The 13,565-nt window shown below is 48.6% G+C and overlaps 1 protein-coding gene and 1 long non-coding RNA gene across 2 annotated transcripts in view; both read left to right on the forward strand.

Moving 5' to 3' along the window:
- The window catches only part of LOC107115680 (zinc finger protein 850-like), an 84,526-nt gene extending 77,533 nt beyond the window's left edge, over positions 1 to 6,993 (forward strand). Inside the window, exons 9-11 of the mRNA XM_015417436.1 lie at positions 342 to 463; positions 4,554 to 4,795; positions 6,959 to 6,993. Coding sequence (XP_015272922.1) covers positions 342 to 463; positions 4,554 to 4,795; positions 6,959 to 6,993 — 399 coding nt within the window. The remainder of the gene's footprint in view (positions 1 to 341; positions 464 to 4,553; positions 4,796 to 6,958) is intronic.
- Positions 6,994 to 7,207: 214 nt separating this feature from the next.
- Positions 7,208 to 8,727, forward strand: LOC107115681. Its single transcript, XR_001482682.1, has 3 exons — positions 7,208 to 7,238; positions 7,541 to 7,645; positions 8,657 to 8,727. It is a non-coding gene; the product is annotated as an uncharacterized LOC107115681 (long non-coding RNA).
- The last annotated feature ends 4,838 nt before the right edge of the window (positions 8,728 to 13,565 follow it).

Genomic DNA, 13,565 nt, shown 5'->3' on the forward strand with positions numbered 1-13,565 from the left:
AACTGCTAGGTTGGCAGGAGCTGGAACTAGAGACGGGAGCTCACTCCCTCATGCGGCACACTCGGGTCTCGAACTGCTGAACTACCGGCCTTCCACAGCCTGCAGTTCAGCATCTTAACCACTTGAGCCACCACAGCTCAAGGGGTGGAAGAGACGCCTCTAAAGGGCCGAAAAGAGGAAGCGCTTCAGACGTGCAGCAGCAGCCGGGAAAAGCCTCGTGGCCGGAGCCGGGCTAGGTTTACTCGCAAGTAAGTCATGGGGGGGGGCGAATAAGGTCTTCGATCTCGGAAGGAGGGAGGGAGGCGGCTGTTTCGGCATCGGGTTTCCTCCACTCTGTAAAGGGGGTGGGGGTGTCGGTGGAAGAGGCGTCTCTAAAGGGCCGAAAAGAGGAAGCGCTTCAGAGGCGCAGCAGCAGCAGCAGGGAAAAGCCTCGTGGACGGAGCCGGGCTAGGTTTACTCGCAAGTGAGTCAGTGGGGTGTGAATAAGGTCTTAGATCTTGGAAGGAGGGAGGAAGGCGGCTGCCAGCATCGGGTTTCCTCCACTCTGTAAATGGGGGGGTTTGGTGGAAGAGACGCCTCTAAAGGGCCGAAAAGAGGATGCGCTTCAGAGGCGCAGCAGCAGCAGCAGGGAAAAGCCTCGTGGACGCAAGTAAGTCATGGAGGGGCCCCCAATAAGGCCTTTCATCTCGGAAGGAGGGAGGAAGGCGGCTGCCAGCATCGGGTTTTCTCCACTCTGTAAATGGGGGGGGGGTTTTGGGTGGGGCGGGGGAAAGAACCAGGGTCTTTGAAGCACCAGGAAGTTCCGCGTCTGAAACTGACCTTCAATTGCCGGTCGTTTTAATTCTGCAACAAAGATCCTGCTGCCGCCGTCAAGTCGGAGGGTTGCCCAATCCGCGATGGCGAATTCCTGCCCAATTGGGTGTGTGTATCCGGGGGGCGGGGGGAACACAGAGCCCCCCCTCCCAAGCAGGCATTTTCTCTGTACTCCGACGATCAGTTATGATCCTGGGAGATCTCCGGGCCCCACCTGGAGGCTGGCAACCGCATAAAGGCATCGGTTTCGCCCCCCTCTGTCCCTGGGGGTGGGGTGGGGAGGACCATCAGTGTCTTTAAGTGCAAGGGAAAGTGTATGAGAGACTGGAGGTCTGTGGCTGGAGGTCTTAGTTCTGTGGGGGGGAGGCGAAGAGCCTGAATTTGGTCTGCAAGTGAAAGAGGATGTTGTATTTGTGTGCATGTGGAGGGGGGGGGGCTCCTACCTGAATGGGAATCAACTACAGCCCCATCCTGATGTAGATGGAAGCACCACCTATGCCCAGGAGTCACAGCACAGGGCAACTCCCCTGGGACAGGCAGAGAGCCATGCGCCCCCCCCATCAGCCTGCCCACACCCATAAGGCCAGGAGGCACCTGGAAACCACATCACTGTGAGGATCGTGGCCTCAGCAACAGGACCCCTGTAGCAAGAACAGCAGAAGAGCCCTGCTGGGTCAGACCAACGAGAGTCCATCTAGTCCAGCCTCCTGTCTCCCACAGTGGCCAAACCAGTCCTCTGGAGGGCCAACAATAGGGCAGAGAGGCCTTCCCCTGGCACTAGGCACTCTGAATGTGGAGGTTCCCCTCAGTCACCAGGGCTGGTAGCTAGACTTGCCCTCCGTGAGTTTATCTAGTCCCCTTTGAAAGCTGCTTATTCCTGTGGCCATGACTGCATCCTCTGGCAGCGAACTCCACGTTTTAAACATTCTCCGTGTATAGAAGCATTTAATTTTGCCCATCCTGAATCTGCTGCTTCACTGGATGCCCTCAAGTTCAAGTATATGATGGGAGAGGGAGAAAAATTTCTTTGTCCAGTCTCTGTTTGTTTGTTTGTTTATTAATTTATTATTTATTGTTGGGTATTCTTGGGCGTTCCGTGCGCCTTGGTGTTTAGTCATGCCGGCCACATGACCACGGAAACGTCTTCGGACAGCGCTGGCTCTTCGGCTTTGAAACGGAGATGAGCACCGCAACCCTAGAGTCGGATTCGACTGGCTTTCGAGCAAGGGAGACCTTTACCTTTACCTATTCTTAATTTTAAAGTAAATCCGCAGAGTATTAAAGAGGCAGAGTCCATGATGTGTTTAAAAGAATAAAAGTTTACTACAACCTAGCATGGGGAAAAGGCACGCAGGATGTAAAATAACAAAGAGCTAATATTCCTACATCCTTACAGCTAGACTGAAAATGGCAGAAGAGAGGCTTCTTCTTCTTGCTCAGAACAAAGAACCATAAAATGCCAATACTTGGCACTTTGGTCTCCAATCAGAACAACAAACTAGATCTGAAGTTACCGGGCTTTCTAACTCTCTAAACAGATTGGTTACAAACAAACATGTGACTTAACAAACATCATTAACCCAGTAAATACTGAAGAAGTGTTTTAATTTGTAACACCCAACATTTATTTATTATTTATTATTCACATTTATATCCCGCCCCGCCCCCCCAACGGGCTCAGGGCGGCTAACCATAAGGGCACAAAGCCATAATAAAACAGTTAAAAGCAGAATAAAGCCATACAAAATTACAATAAAGTGCTGGCGCTCTGAAAGATCATAGTTCCAAGATGGGTTCTGGAAGATGGACCCATAACTATTAAACTTTTATCCCGGCCGTAGCCGGCTCAGGGCGGCTTACAATCAGATAGAATTCCAAACAGATAAGTAGCATCAATAGCAATAACATTAAAATGCCATTAAACCCACAGCATTAAAGTGCTAGTCTTATCCATTAGCGCTGATTGGACTTCAGATGTCAAGCAGCTCCAGATGTCATAAAGGGCAGCTTCAGATGTCGTAAAAAAAGAGGGGGAATTGGCACGGGCAGAGATTAGGGTCCCAAAGATCGGGGCTCTTCGCCATGCAGTATACGTTGCCGTTACCAGTGGCACTGGCGATCGAGATGGTATCAATCACGGTTGTGGTGGCAGCTCCAAAGGTCTGGCGGAAGAGCTCCGTCTTACAGGCCCTGCGGAACTGTGAAAGGTCCCGCAGGGCCCTGGTCTCTTCTGGGAGCTCATTCCACCAGAGTGGAGCCGCCACCGAAAAAGCCCTGGCCTTGGTCCTCGCCAGCCTGGCCGCCTTAATACTCCGGAGGACCGGCCGATTCTGGGTCCCTGATCGCAGAGCTCTCTGGGGTACATATGGGGAAAGGCGGTCCCTCAGGTATGTCGGTCCCTGGCCATAAAGGGCTTTAAAGGTAAGAACCAGCACCTTGAAGTGGATCTGGTATGCTATAGGCAGCCAGTGCAGTGCCTTTAACACAGGCTGAATGTGCTCCTGGATAGGGAGACCCCCTCCATAGCCTGGCCGCGGCATTTTGCACCAGCTGCAGCTTCAGAATCCACGACAAGGGCAGCCCCATGTAGAGGGTGTTACAGTAGTCCAATCTCCAGGTGACCATTGCATGGATCACTGTTGCCAGGTCGCCACGTTCGAGGAAGGGACACCCCTGTGCAGAAGCCGTGCCGGTTTTCCCTCAGCGGGCTTTGTCCTCCGGTGTGCCTAACAATTCTGTCTTTGATTACAGATTCTACTAATAAGCCTGGGACAGATGTGAGGCTGACTGGCCTGTAATTTCCTGTTTCTCCTCTGGATGCCATTTAAAAAATTGATGTAACAATTGCTACTCGCCAGTGTTGTGGTACGGTGGCTGAATTTCGTGATAAGTTACATCTTCCGGTTAGGAGATCGACTATCTCACATCCTTAAGAACTCTTGGGTGTGTGCCATCAGGACCTGGAGCCTAAGGTGGGTCTCCTTAGGAGATGTCTACAATAGTTCATACCAGTTTACAATAGTTAATTTAGCACAAGGACATGAACTCTGATCCGCAAACCACAACAAGGCCCCTCCCTCCGATTCTGCAGGGCGATCCTGGGTGTCGGTGATGTAGCTCCATCTTCTTTAGGTTCCTTTCTGCCTTTTTGATATATTCCCCTCTCCCTCTTCATACCAAGTAAGTGGAGGCATCTTTTTGCAATCGGAGGCGGCCCAATAGAAGGAGGAGATGGAAGAAGAGCAGGACCCAGAAGGACCAGGAACTGGCAAGACAGCAAGGAAAGACCCCCCTCCCATCCAGGCGGGGAGTGGTGCTGAACTCTGGGAGAGAGCGGTGCCAGAGGTCCTGCCTCAGGAGACGGGGATCCCAGAGGAGCATCGCCAGCGTTTCCGGCAGTTCTGCTACCAGGAGGCTGCTGGGCCCCGAGAAGTTTGCAGCCAGCTCCATGGATTTTGCAAGCGCTGGCTGGAGCCGGAGAGGCACTCCAAGAAGCAGATCCTGGACCTGGTGATCCTGGAGCGGTTCCTGGCTGTCCTGCCCGATGAAATGCAGGGCTGGGTCAGAGGATGCGGGCCGGAGACCAGTTCCCAGGCGGTGTCCCTGGCCGAGGGCTTCCTCCTGAGTTGGGCAGAGGACAAGCGGCAGGCAGGGCAGGTGAGGGAGTTTCATGCTGTCCATTCAAGCTGTGACCTTCGACCTTAGCCTCAGGCTTCCCTGCCCGATATGTGTCCCTCCAGACACTTCACCGCTGTGGTTGAAGCAGCTGTATTGATGGATGCAGGGATGAGGATGGGCAGGGGCAAGATCCGTCTCCTTGGTCTTTCGCATTCCTCCTCTTACCTGTATCCCTTCCTGCAGTTTCAGATGTGGGGACCGTCTGTGAAGAAGGGAGTGAAGTTCTCTGAAGAGAAAGGATCTCCTTTGGAGGAGGAGCAGAAGGCGCAGGCCCAGGAGCGTTCCCAAGATGCCCTCTCGTGTGGTAAGGGTGCCTTGTGAGCACATCAGGGCACATGGTGAAGTGGTTGCATAGAAGGTCCAGGACAGGAGAAAAAAGAGATATTTCTGCACACCACACAGAGTGGACTGCTGAGACTCAGTTGCCATCGGATGTAATGGTGGCCACTCACTTGAAGAGGGAATTATCCAGAGTCATGGAGGGCAATTCCCTTCTCATGGGAACACAGGACAATATCCCCCTCCGATCCAAGACTCTGTGTCACACAGTGGCCCAAACCCAGGTGCCATCAAGAGGTCCACCAATGGGGCCAGAACTCCTAAACCCCTCCTGCTGTTGCCCCACAAACACTGTTGCCCCATATAGAGTTCCATCTATACCTTGGGGCTAATAGCCACTCGTGGACCTCTGCTCCAGATGTTTATCCAATCCCCTTGAAGCTGTCTAGGCTTGTAGTCGCCACTACTTCCTGCAGGAGTGAATTCCACGTCATAAATATGCTCGTCTCACGCCCTGACCTGGATAGCCCAGGCAAGTCAGATCTGGGCAGCTAAGCAGGGTCAACTCTGGCAAGTACTTGGATGGGAGACCTCCTTGCAATACCGGAGGCAGGAGGTGGGGGCAGGCTTTATTCAGCCACCTCTCTGAGTATCCTCCAGGCCCCCAGTAGGGGTCACTCACCAGAGGTCGCCATGACTTCCAAATGCAGAAACACACGTGCACATGCATGAATAACGCACATACTAAAAATACAAAAAAAACCCCAGGCCACCCTATTTTACGTCTCTCCGTTAGAGGGATTCACCCCTGGGAACTTTGGGGGTGGGGATTGTGGGAAGAAAATTTTAATAGTATTTAGTTTGGATTTATAATGGACCTTGGGCAATAGAATGTTGTTCTTTATAGCATTGAGCCACACTGAACAAATGCCCATAAGGCTTTTCACCTATCCAGGCAAGCAGACATCCCGCTTGCCGTGTGTATTCAGGATGGGCCTGCATTCCATTCCCAGGACCAGACCGGTGCCAGAATACTGAAACACCAACTGATGTCACATTGATGTACTTTATGACTGTGACAGTTCTTGGGTAACTCTTTGATCTATGTGTATAAAACAGGGTGCCTTGCAAGGCATCTCCACTCATTCTTGAAGCCAGGGAGAGGTGCTGTCTCTCTGAGTCTAAGAGTGGCCCAGAGGCCTTCTGTTCTCTATTGTATGTGTGTGTGGAATACTTTGTTTCTGTTTTATCTTGGTGCGTACTCGTCTGTCCTTGGAGAATAAGTATTTGCATTGTGGGCTCTCGGTTTCAGCGTCTGGCTGACCCAACCCACCCAACTGCTTAACCTTGGTACTAACTCTAAATAAAGTAGCTAACAGTGTTTAAAGAACGCTTGTATGTGTGCGTTAAAAGCCTTTCGTCCGCTCCAGCAACGGGCCCCCATACACCTTTCCGTGGCCTATGGTAAGGGGCCATCCCCAAGACATAGAACTTAGGCATAGTGGGCGACACGCATTACACACATGTAGCCACGTCCTCATGACAGGGCCAGGGGTGGATGTGATGTCACAGTGATGTCTCATCCTGCTGAGAATCTAGACGTGACGTCAGAGCATCAGCAGACGCTCTGGAAACCGCTTGATAGTACCCTCGAGTTCTCAGGTCTGCCAATGTCACCTCTGGGCTTTTGGACCAGTGTGATTGTGATGTATCGTTTGACGCGCCTGGGCCATTGGTCTGATCGAGCAGGGATGCTGCCACCATTTTGAGCTCTGGAGTTCACAGGATAAATTTCACATGTCAGAGAAGTCTGAAATGTGTTGGCAATGTTTGTAAACACCCCCCCCCCCCGAGGCTCACGGGAACCTGGTGCTTCCCTTCCAGCTCTCGCTCAAGTCGACTCAAAATTGTTACACATTCTGTTGAGCGTAGACAGGGCAAGGTCTCACAGCCCTGGAAAGAGGGGTGCATGAAGCAGGATACGCACAATCAAAGAAAATGGGAAGTCCGGGCTCAGACCCTTTCTTCCAATGTTCTCTCCCTTACAGGCAGTGAAGAGATAGTGTTGAGTCATCGTCTTAGTGGAGGAGTGGAAACGGCTACCGCCGCTGCAGTCCAGGTAGGGGAGATGAGCAGGGGACGGCCTGTGTTCCCACTCCTTTCTCAGGGGGGATTTTTTCTCCTGCAGTGGCTTCTCAGGTGTCTGAGCAAGAGAGCCTCTGAACGCCACGCCCTTGACCCCCGCCAACCTCTTCGTCCTCCAACCCACCAGAATGCCCATTTGCTGGGTGCAGTCTTGCCTGGCATGATCTCTGATGAGGAAGTCTGCCTTTTCTTTCAGTGTCCGTTTTCCTTTGAGGAGGTGGCCGTGTATTTCACCGTGGCCGAGTGGGACCTGCTGGATCCGGACCAAAGAGCTCTCTACCGGGAAGTCATGCTGGAGAACTATAGGAGTGTGGCCTCTCTGGGTAAGGATCTTCCATAGGTGCCAAAGGTGTGATTTGCTGCCATTGTGATGTTGTGTGTATCAAACTATTGAAGAGCAGCATGTCATTGTGGGGCCTGGCCCTGTACTTAACACCCTCTGGACGACTCCAGGGGCTGAGGTGGTGGTGAAAGCAGCCAACAGATGTGGCTGGTCCAGGGGCCACTGCAGCCACTGCTGTGGCCAGCACGAGAGGAAGGGTGGGTGTCACGGCCTGAGGTAGAGCCAGACAAAGGCCTTCGGTCACTCTTCCTCCACTTCTCTCTCTCTCTCTCTCTCCCAAAGAAGGCACGGATGTGCGAGAGACTGCAGTGGAGACGGACGAAGGGCTGGAGAGTTTCTCAAGAGGATCTCAACAGAATAGTTCCTCCCCGAGTGAACTGGCCGCGAGTGAGTCTGCTTCGTCTTTATGTCAAGGGAAAGGGCAAAGAATAGCCATGGTGGATTTCTGCTTCACTTCTTAGCAGCTCTTAGTTGGGTAGAACGATAAAGCCCTCTGGGTAAGGAGGGAGGACTTTTGGGCCTGAGATCTTGGGAATTCTTCCTGGGGCTGAGCTCAGTTGTGGCTATTTTAGTTCCTTTAGGGTCTGCACTGTCCTTATATACTGGCTATTCCAGGGAAAGTTTAGGTATTTATGTAAGAAAAGCTTTGCTGGACGAGTCAGACGCCCATCAGCGTTTTCCTACTGTGGTCAGTTGAATATCTCCAGGCCTCCCCTCCCTCTCTCCCCCAACAGCTGGTATTCCTATGGGACTCCCCTTAGAACTGTGGTGGTTTGCTTGGTGAGGTCCTGACTTCTCCCCTGCCCCAGCAGACACGTATTATTGGAGTCTGAAGACCAGCTCCTCTTCTCTGTCATCACGCCTGGAATGAAAATCTGTACAATGCCAGGACTAGCAATTACGATCACTTTTTGTATTTCATCATCAAAAGACCTGTATGGCAAGGCAAATGGGAAGGGCAGAGAAACAGATGTTTGCCAGCTTTTCCCTTAAAGTATGCTTGGGGGGTTTTGTGGAGGGGAGGGATGGTCACAATATAGAAAAAGCTCTACTGGAAAGGCTGGCCAGCAGTGTTCCCTCTAAGCTGAGTTAGTGTGAGCTAGCTCACAGTTTTTTAGCCTCCTGCTCACGCATTTTTGTCTTCGCTCAGGACGGAGGGCTCCAGAGCAAACTAACATATGCAGTAGCCAAATCGCTCACTCAAAACTTTAATGCCAGTGGCTCACGAAGTAGAATCTTTGCTCATAAGACTCCACAGCTTAGAGGGAACATTGCTGGCCAGTGAAAAGTCGTGACCAGCAGCTCAGGAGATAAAATGCACACTCGTTGATCAGGAGTACCTGACTGGTGGCTTGGCTCCTTGTGTGAGTGGTGATTGGACCTCCCTCTTTATCCCAGCAGGAGACGTTGAGGAGTCAGTTGCGGAATGTCAGCGGTTCCCATTGGAAAAAGCCCAGAATGAACAGCCCAAAGGAAACTTTCAGAATACAGATGGACCAGAGAGGCAGGAAGGAAGACGTACAGTGAAGAGGCGGGTTCGGTCCATTCCTCGCCAAGAAGGAGGCTGCCCTGAAATCCCAGTCAGCAGCCGTCTCCAAAGGGCTCATTCAGGAGTGAAGCCATTTATCTGCTCCGAGAGTGGAATGATGTTCTCTAGTGGTAGAAAGGGTAATGTATGTTTTCCAAACCACAGTATAATGAAAGCATGTAAATGCAGTCACTGTGGAAAGTGCTTCAGATACAGACCACAGCTTCTTGTGCACCAAAAAATACACGCAGCACAGAAGCTTTTTGAATGCTCAGACTGTGGAAAGAGATTCAGTATGAATTCCAGTCTACAAAAGCACAAAAGAACCCACTCAGGGGAGAAACCTTTTGAATGCTCAGAGTGTGGAAAGAGATTCCGTCAGTGTGGCAGTCTTCAAAAGCATCAAACGACCCACACAGGGAAGAAACCTTTTGAATGCTCAGACTGTGGAAAGAGATTCAGCCAGAGTAGCCATCTTCCACAGCACCAAAGAACCCACACAGGAGAGAAACCTTTTGAATGCTCAGAGTGTGGAAAGAGATTTAGTCGAAGTGACAGTCTTCAAGAGCACCAAAGAACCCACACAGGGGAGAAACCTTTTGAATGCTCAGAGTGTGGAAAGAGATTCATTAGGAGTAGCCATCTTCAAGTGCACCAAAGAATCCACACAGGGGAGAAACCTTTTGAATGCGCAGAGTGTGGAAAGAGATTTAATCTGAGTTCCACTCTTCAGAAGCATCGAAGAACCCACACAGGGGAGAAACCTTTTGAATGCACAGAGTGTGGAAAGAGATACAGTAGGAGTCACCATCTTCAAAGGCATCAAAGAACCCACACAGGGGAGAAACCTTTTGAATGTTCAGAGTGTGGAAAAAGATTCAGTCGGAATTTCAGTCTTCAAAGCCATCTAAGAACCCACAGAGGGAAGAAACCTTCTGAATGCTAAGAGTGTGGAAACAGATTCAGTCAGAGGGGCGATCTTCAAAAGCATCAAAGAAACCACACGGGAGAAACCTTTTGAATGGGCAGAGCCGGGGCCCAGCAGAGTGAAAGAAGGCCACGTGCCTCTCTTTGCTTCCAAGGCCACGTGCCTCCATTCTCGCCACCCTAACAAGGCAAAATTCCCAAAGGAAATGGAAAGGTAGAGACAAAGGAAATCTTCCAGGGTAGAAGCTTTCACAGGTCAAACCTCATGTGGTCAGGCAGAAATGAGAACAAAGATCGATCAGGTCTGATGGTATCTCTGCATCTACATGGCCCTTTTTGGCAACCCCCCTCTCACCTTCTGAACCAGAGACATGGGCTGATGGGTCTCCTTTCTCATTCCTCTCTGAGAAAGTGAGCTTTAATTAATGAGAGTTTAAACCCTGGAAAAGGTGGGTGGTCTTGAAGGAGCTTATATTCTGCTCTGCTTCTACAGACTAACACGGCAACCCTCCACAGAGGTGGAGAGCTTGCCTTGCAATTCCAGTCTTCAGAATTCAAGAGAATAGCTCCAGTAATGGAGGAAAAGCCTCAATCAAACCCACGTGCCTTTGGATGACAATACAAAAAGGTTTTGGAAAGACGGTTCTAACTGGAATGGTCATGTCTTGGAAGAATCCCTGCAATAAAAATGAATGTATTGCCAAAATAAACTTCCTGTTTCCGATGATACCGATCAATATACGAAGACTTTGATGGACTGGCAGAAACAAATAAATACATTTCCATGGAACAGGGAAAACCCAAGAATGACATTTAAAGTATTACAAGATGAGAAAAGAGAGGAGGCTCAGCAGTAGCTAACATTAGACTGTACCAGCAAGCAGCCGGTTTGGTTTGGATTGCAGATTGGATCAAAAATCCCAATGGTCAATTAATAAAACTACAAGGCTTCCGGTATGGCGTGACGACGGGCGCGTTACAGCAAGCGCTGAAGCGCCCGACCCCGTTTGTCTTCTTTCGGGGTTCCCGGTCACCGGGAATTCTCGACCAGCGGGCCTGGCGTGGCCTGCTGGAGCAAGGGGCTTCAATTTCTGCCTCCCCCACAATCGGCAATGCGGGGGGTGTCCAGGAACCGCCCTGAAGCAGGGACCTTCGGTGGAGCAAACATGGCTGCCATGGTTTTGCAGAGTTGCAGCCGCCCGGATTTTTAACTTTGCACAGGGAGAAAAGTGAACTATCACGGTAGCAATGTAAAGATTTAAAGGATGTGTTGACTGAACCATGGAAATGGACATGAGGGAAGAATTACAAACAACGGGGAAAAAACGGTAATAAACCTCCAAATTGCGGCGTCCAAAACAGGGAAAGAAAGCGGCCGGGGGAAGGAAAGGATTGAGTTATAAATAACTACTTGTGAGGAGGGAAGAAAAGCGGCGTTGAAACTCTGTATACTGTTGGCTTGTCTGAGTTTTGAATGATTTGTAAGGAAAACATATTGGGTTTTGTGTGGAGTTTGAAAGAGATGGAGCAGACTGAAAGAAGGGGGGAGGAACAAAAGGTAGAACTTGAGAGTGGCGAGACAGAAATGGAGAAATTTATCAGAGAGATAAGAGAAGCGGTGTGGAGAGGATGCCAGGAAACATGTATGGAAATAAGAAAAGAATATGACTTGCAGGTGGAAACAGACAGAGCGGAAAAGCAGGAATTAATTACAGTGAAAGAGACCCATGAGGAGGAGGATATGATAGAGAATTCGGACAGTGTTAAGGAAGGAAAATCGGAGAAGGAGGGAGAGCCGATAAAAGTTGAAATGGAACTTAAAGTGAAACATCTAGGACTTAAAATGATCTCTTTAAAAGAAAAAAATCAATGTTTAAAGACTGAGCGAGGGAGAAATAAAAAGACTCGAAAGGATAAGCGATGGTTAAGGAATTTCAAAAGGATCAACAGATTCAGGACTGTAGCAGGAGTGAAAGGCAGAAGAAAGAGCTATGGAAGACAAAGAGTGTTAAAGGAAAGAGGGCATGGAGACATGTTGAGAAAAAAAAAAGAAACTGCAAATGTCTAAGAGAAAAAGAAAGCGTTTTGGAAAAGCAAACTTGATGCGGTCCCCCTCTGTATGGATAAATTTGGAAGACTGACAAGTTAGCTACTGGATTTTGATTGGAAGACTTGATGGTGATATTTAAAATTATGTATTAAGATGACTGACGTGGAATGTGATGGGGTTTTTTTTATTGATACCTGTATCTAACCTATTTACTAATGAAATTGAGGGGAAACTGAGAGGAACTATTAGGGGAAGTTAGAATTGATTTTAAGGGGAGATTTAAGATAAGGAGAATTAATAAGATTGGGAAAATAATTAAGGGGACTGACATAGTTGATTGGGGGAAAACTAATAGGATGGGATCTGATTGTGACTTGGTATACTTTGGGATGGAAGTGTGTTATTATTTTTATGGTTAAATGACTTGAAATTACAGGATTATGAAATGATATTGGGATATTTATATTTGTATTAATAGTGATGTATTTATGAATCTGACTTGAAACTTTTGGGGGAAGATGTTAATATAAAATCTATGATTGATTGATTAAGATAGAAAGGGTTTGTAATTAATAATAAGGAATAAGGAATGTGTAGCCGGCTGGGGGGTAATGTATAATCATGAGAGTAGAATTTGATTAGAAGTAAGTGCGCTATTGGATAATTGAAATATTACGTTGGTACTTATATTTGTATGTATATTTCTATTGATTGATTTATTTATGAATTAGACTGGGAATCTTTAGGGCGAAAACGTTAATGTAAATCAGGTGATTGAGTAATTAAATGAATATAAAGGGTTTGATTAGAAGTAATTCTGCCATCTGATAGAAGGAAAAATTGATGTAAACAGGTTATTTGTTATTTATAGTAAGGTACTTGAGTAGGTCAGTCGGAAGGAGATCTAAGGTTTGGAAATTATAAATGGATATTGTTGAGGAATCCAAGGGGAGAGAAAGGTGGGGAAAAGAAACTAAAAAGTGTTAAACAAAATATTAAGAAAATATAAAAATTTCAAGTGGTAATCTAATGGGTATAAAAGAGAAAAGAAATAATTATGAACCTAAACCCCTATACTGATCACACAGAAACGACAAGAAAGAAAGGGTAAGGAGAGGAGCTAGAACCTGATAGAGCTGGGGATAAGAACTGTAAACATGAATTGACACTTATTTAACCTCAAAAAGCTATAGGAATATAGAGGTTTAGTCAACGCAGGTTGGGTTTTGTCTTGACTTGGTTTTGATTTGAATATTGAAAATAAGGAAAGTCAGATAGTGAAGGAAGATGGTAATATCAATTAGTGTTGTAGAAAATAAGTGTGATACAAGGTTTGGAATTATATGTAAACTTGTTGATGTCGTTTATGTGCACAATATAGGCTTATAAAATCTAATAAAATAATTTTTAAAAATTAATAAAACTACAAGCAGCAGATCTGGATGACAGATTGCACCTTGCATACAAAATTCTGGCTGTAGTAACAACATAGACCAGGGGTGGCGAACAAGTTCGACAAAAAGAGCCAAAATTTTAAACTGTGAGAGTCAGAGAGCCACACCACGCAGTGGAACTCCCCACACCCCGACCTACCGGCCGACGCCAGCGCCGAAGACCGGGAGAGGGAGGCAGCGCCCCAACGCCGAACCTCCCCAGAAGACGCCCGGCTGCACGAGACGACCGCAGGACGCGCTCGGGCGCGGGGGCGAGAGCCCCGGCCCGAGATGCGTGACAGAAGCTGCGACAGGGGAGCAGGGCCGGCGGCGCGGCCTCAACGGCGACCGGATGACAGGGAGCGCGTG

This window comes from Gekko japonicus, unplaced genomic scaffold, assembly GCF_001447785.1.
Source record: "Gekko japonicus isolate JY-2015 unplaced genomic scaffold, Gekko_japonicus_V1.1 scaffold2712, whole genome shotgun sequence".
NCBI classification, from domain to species: domain Eukaryota; kingdom Metazoa; phylum Chordata; class Lepidosauria; order Squamata; family Gekkonidae; genus Gekko; species Gekko japonicus.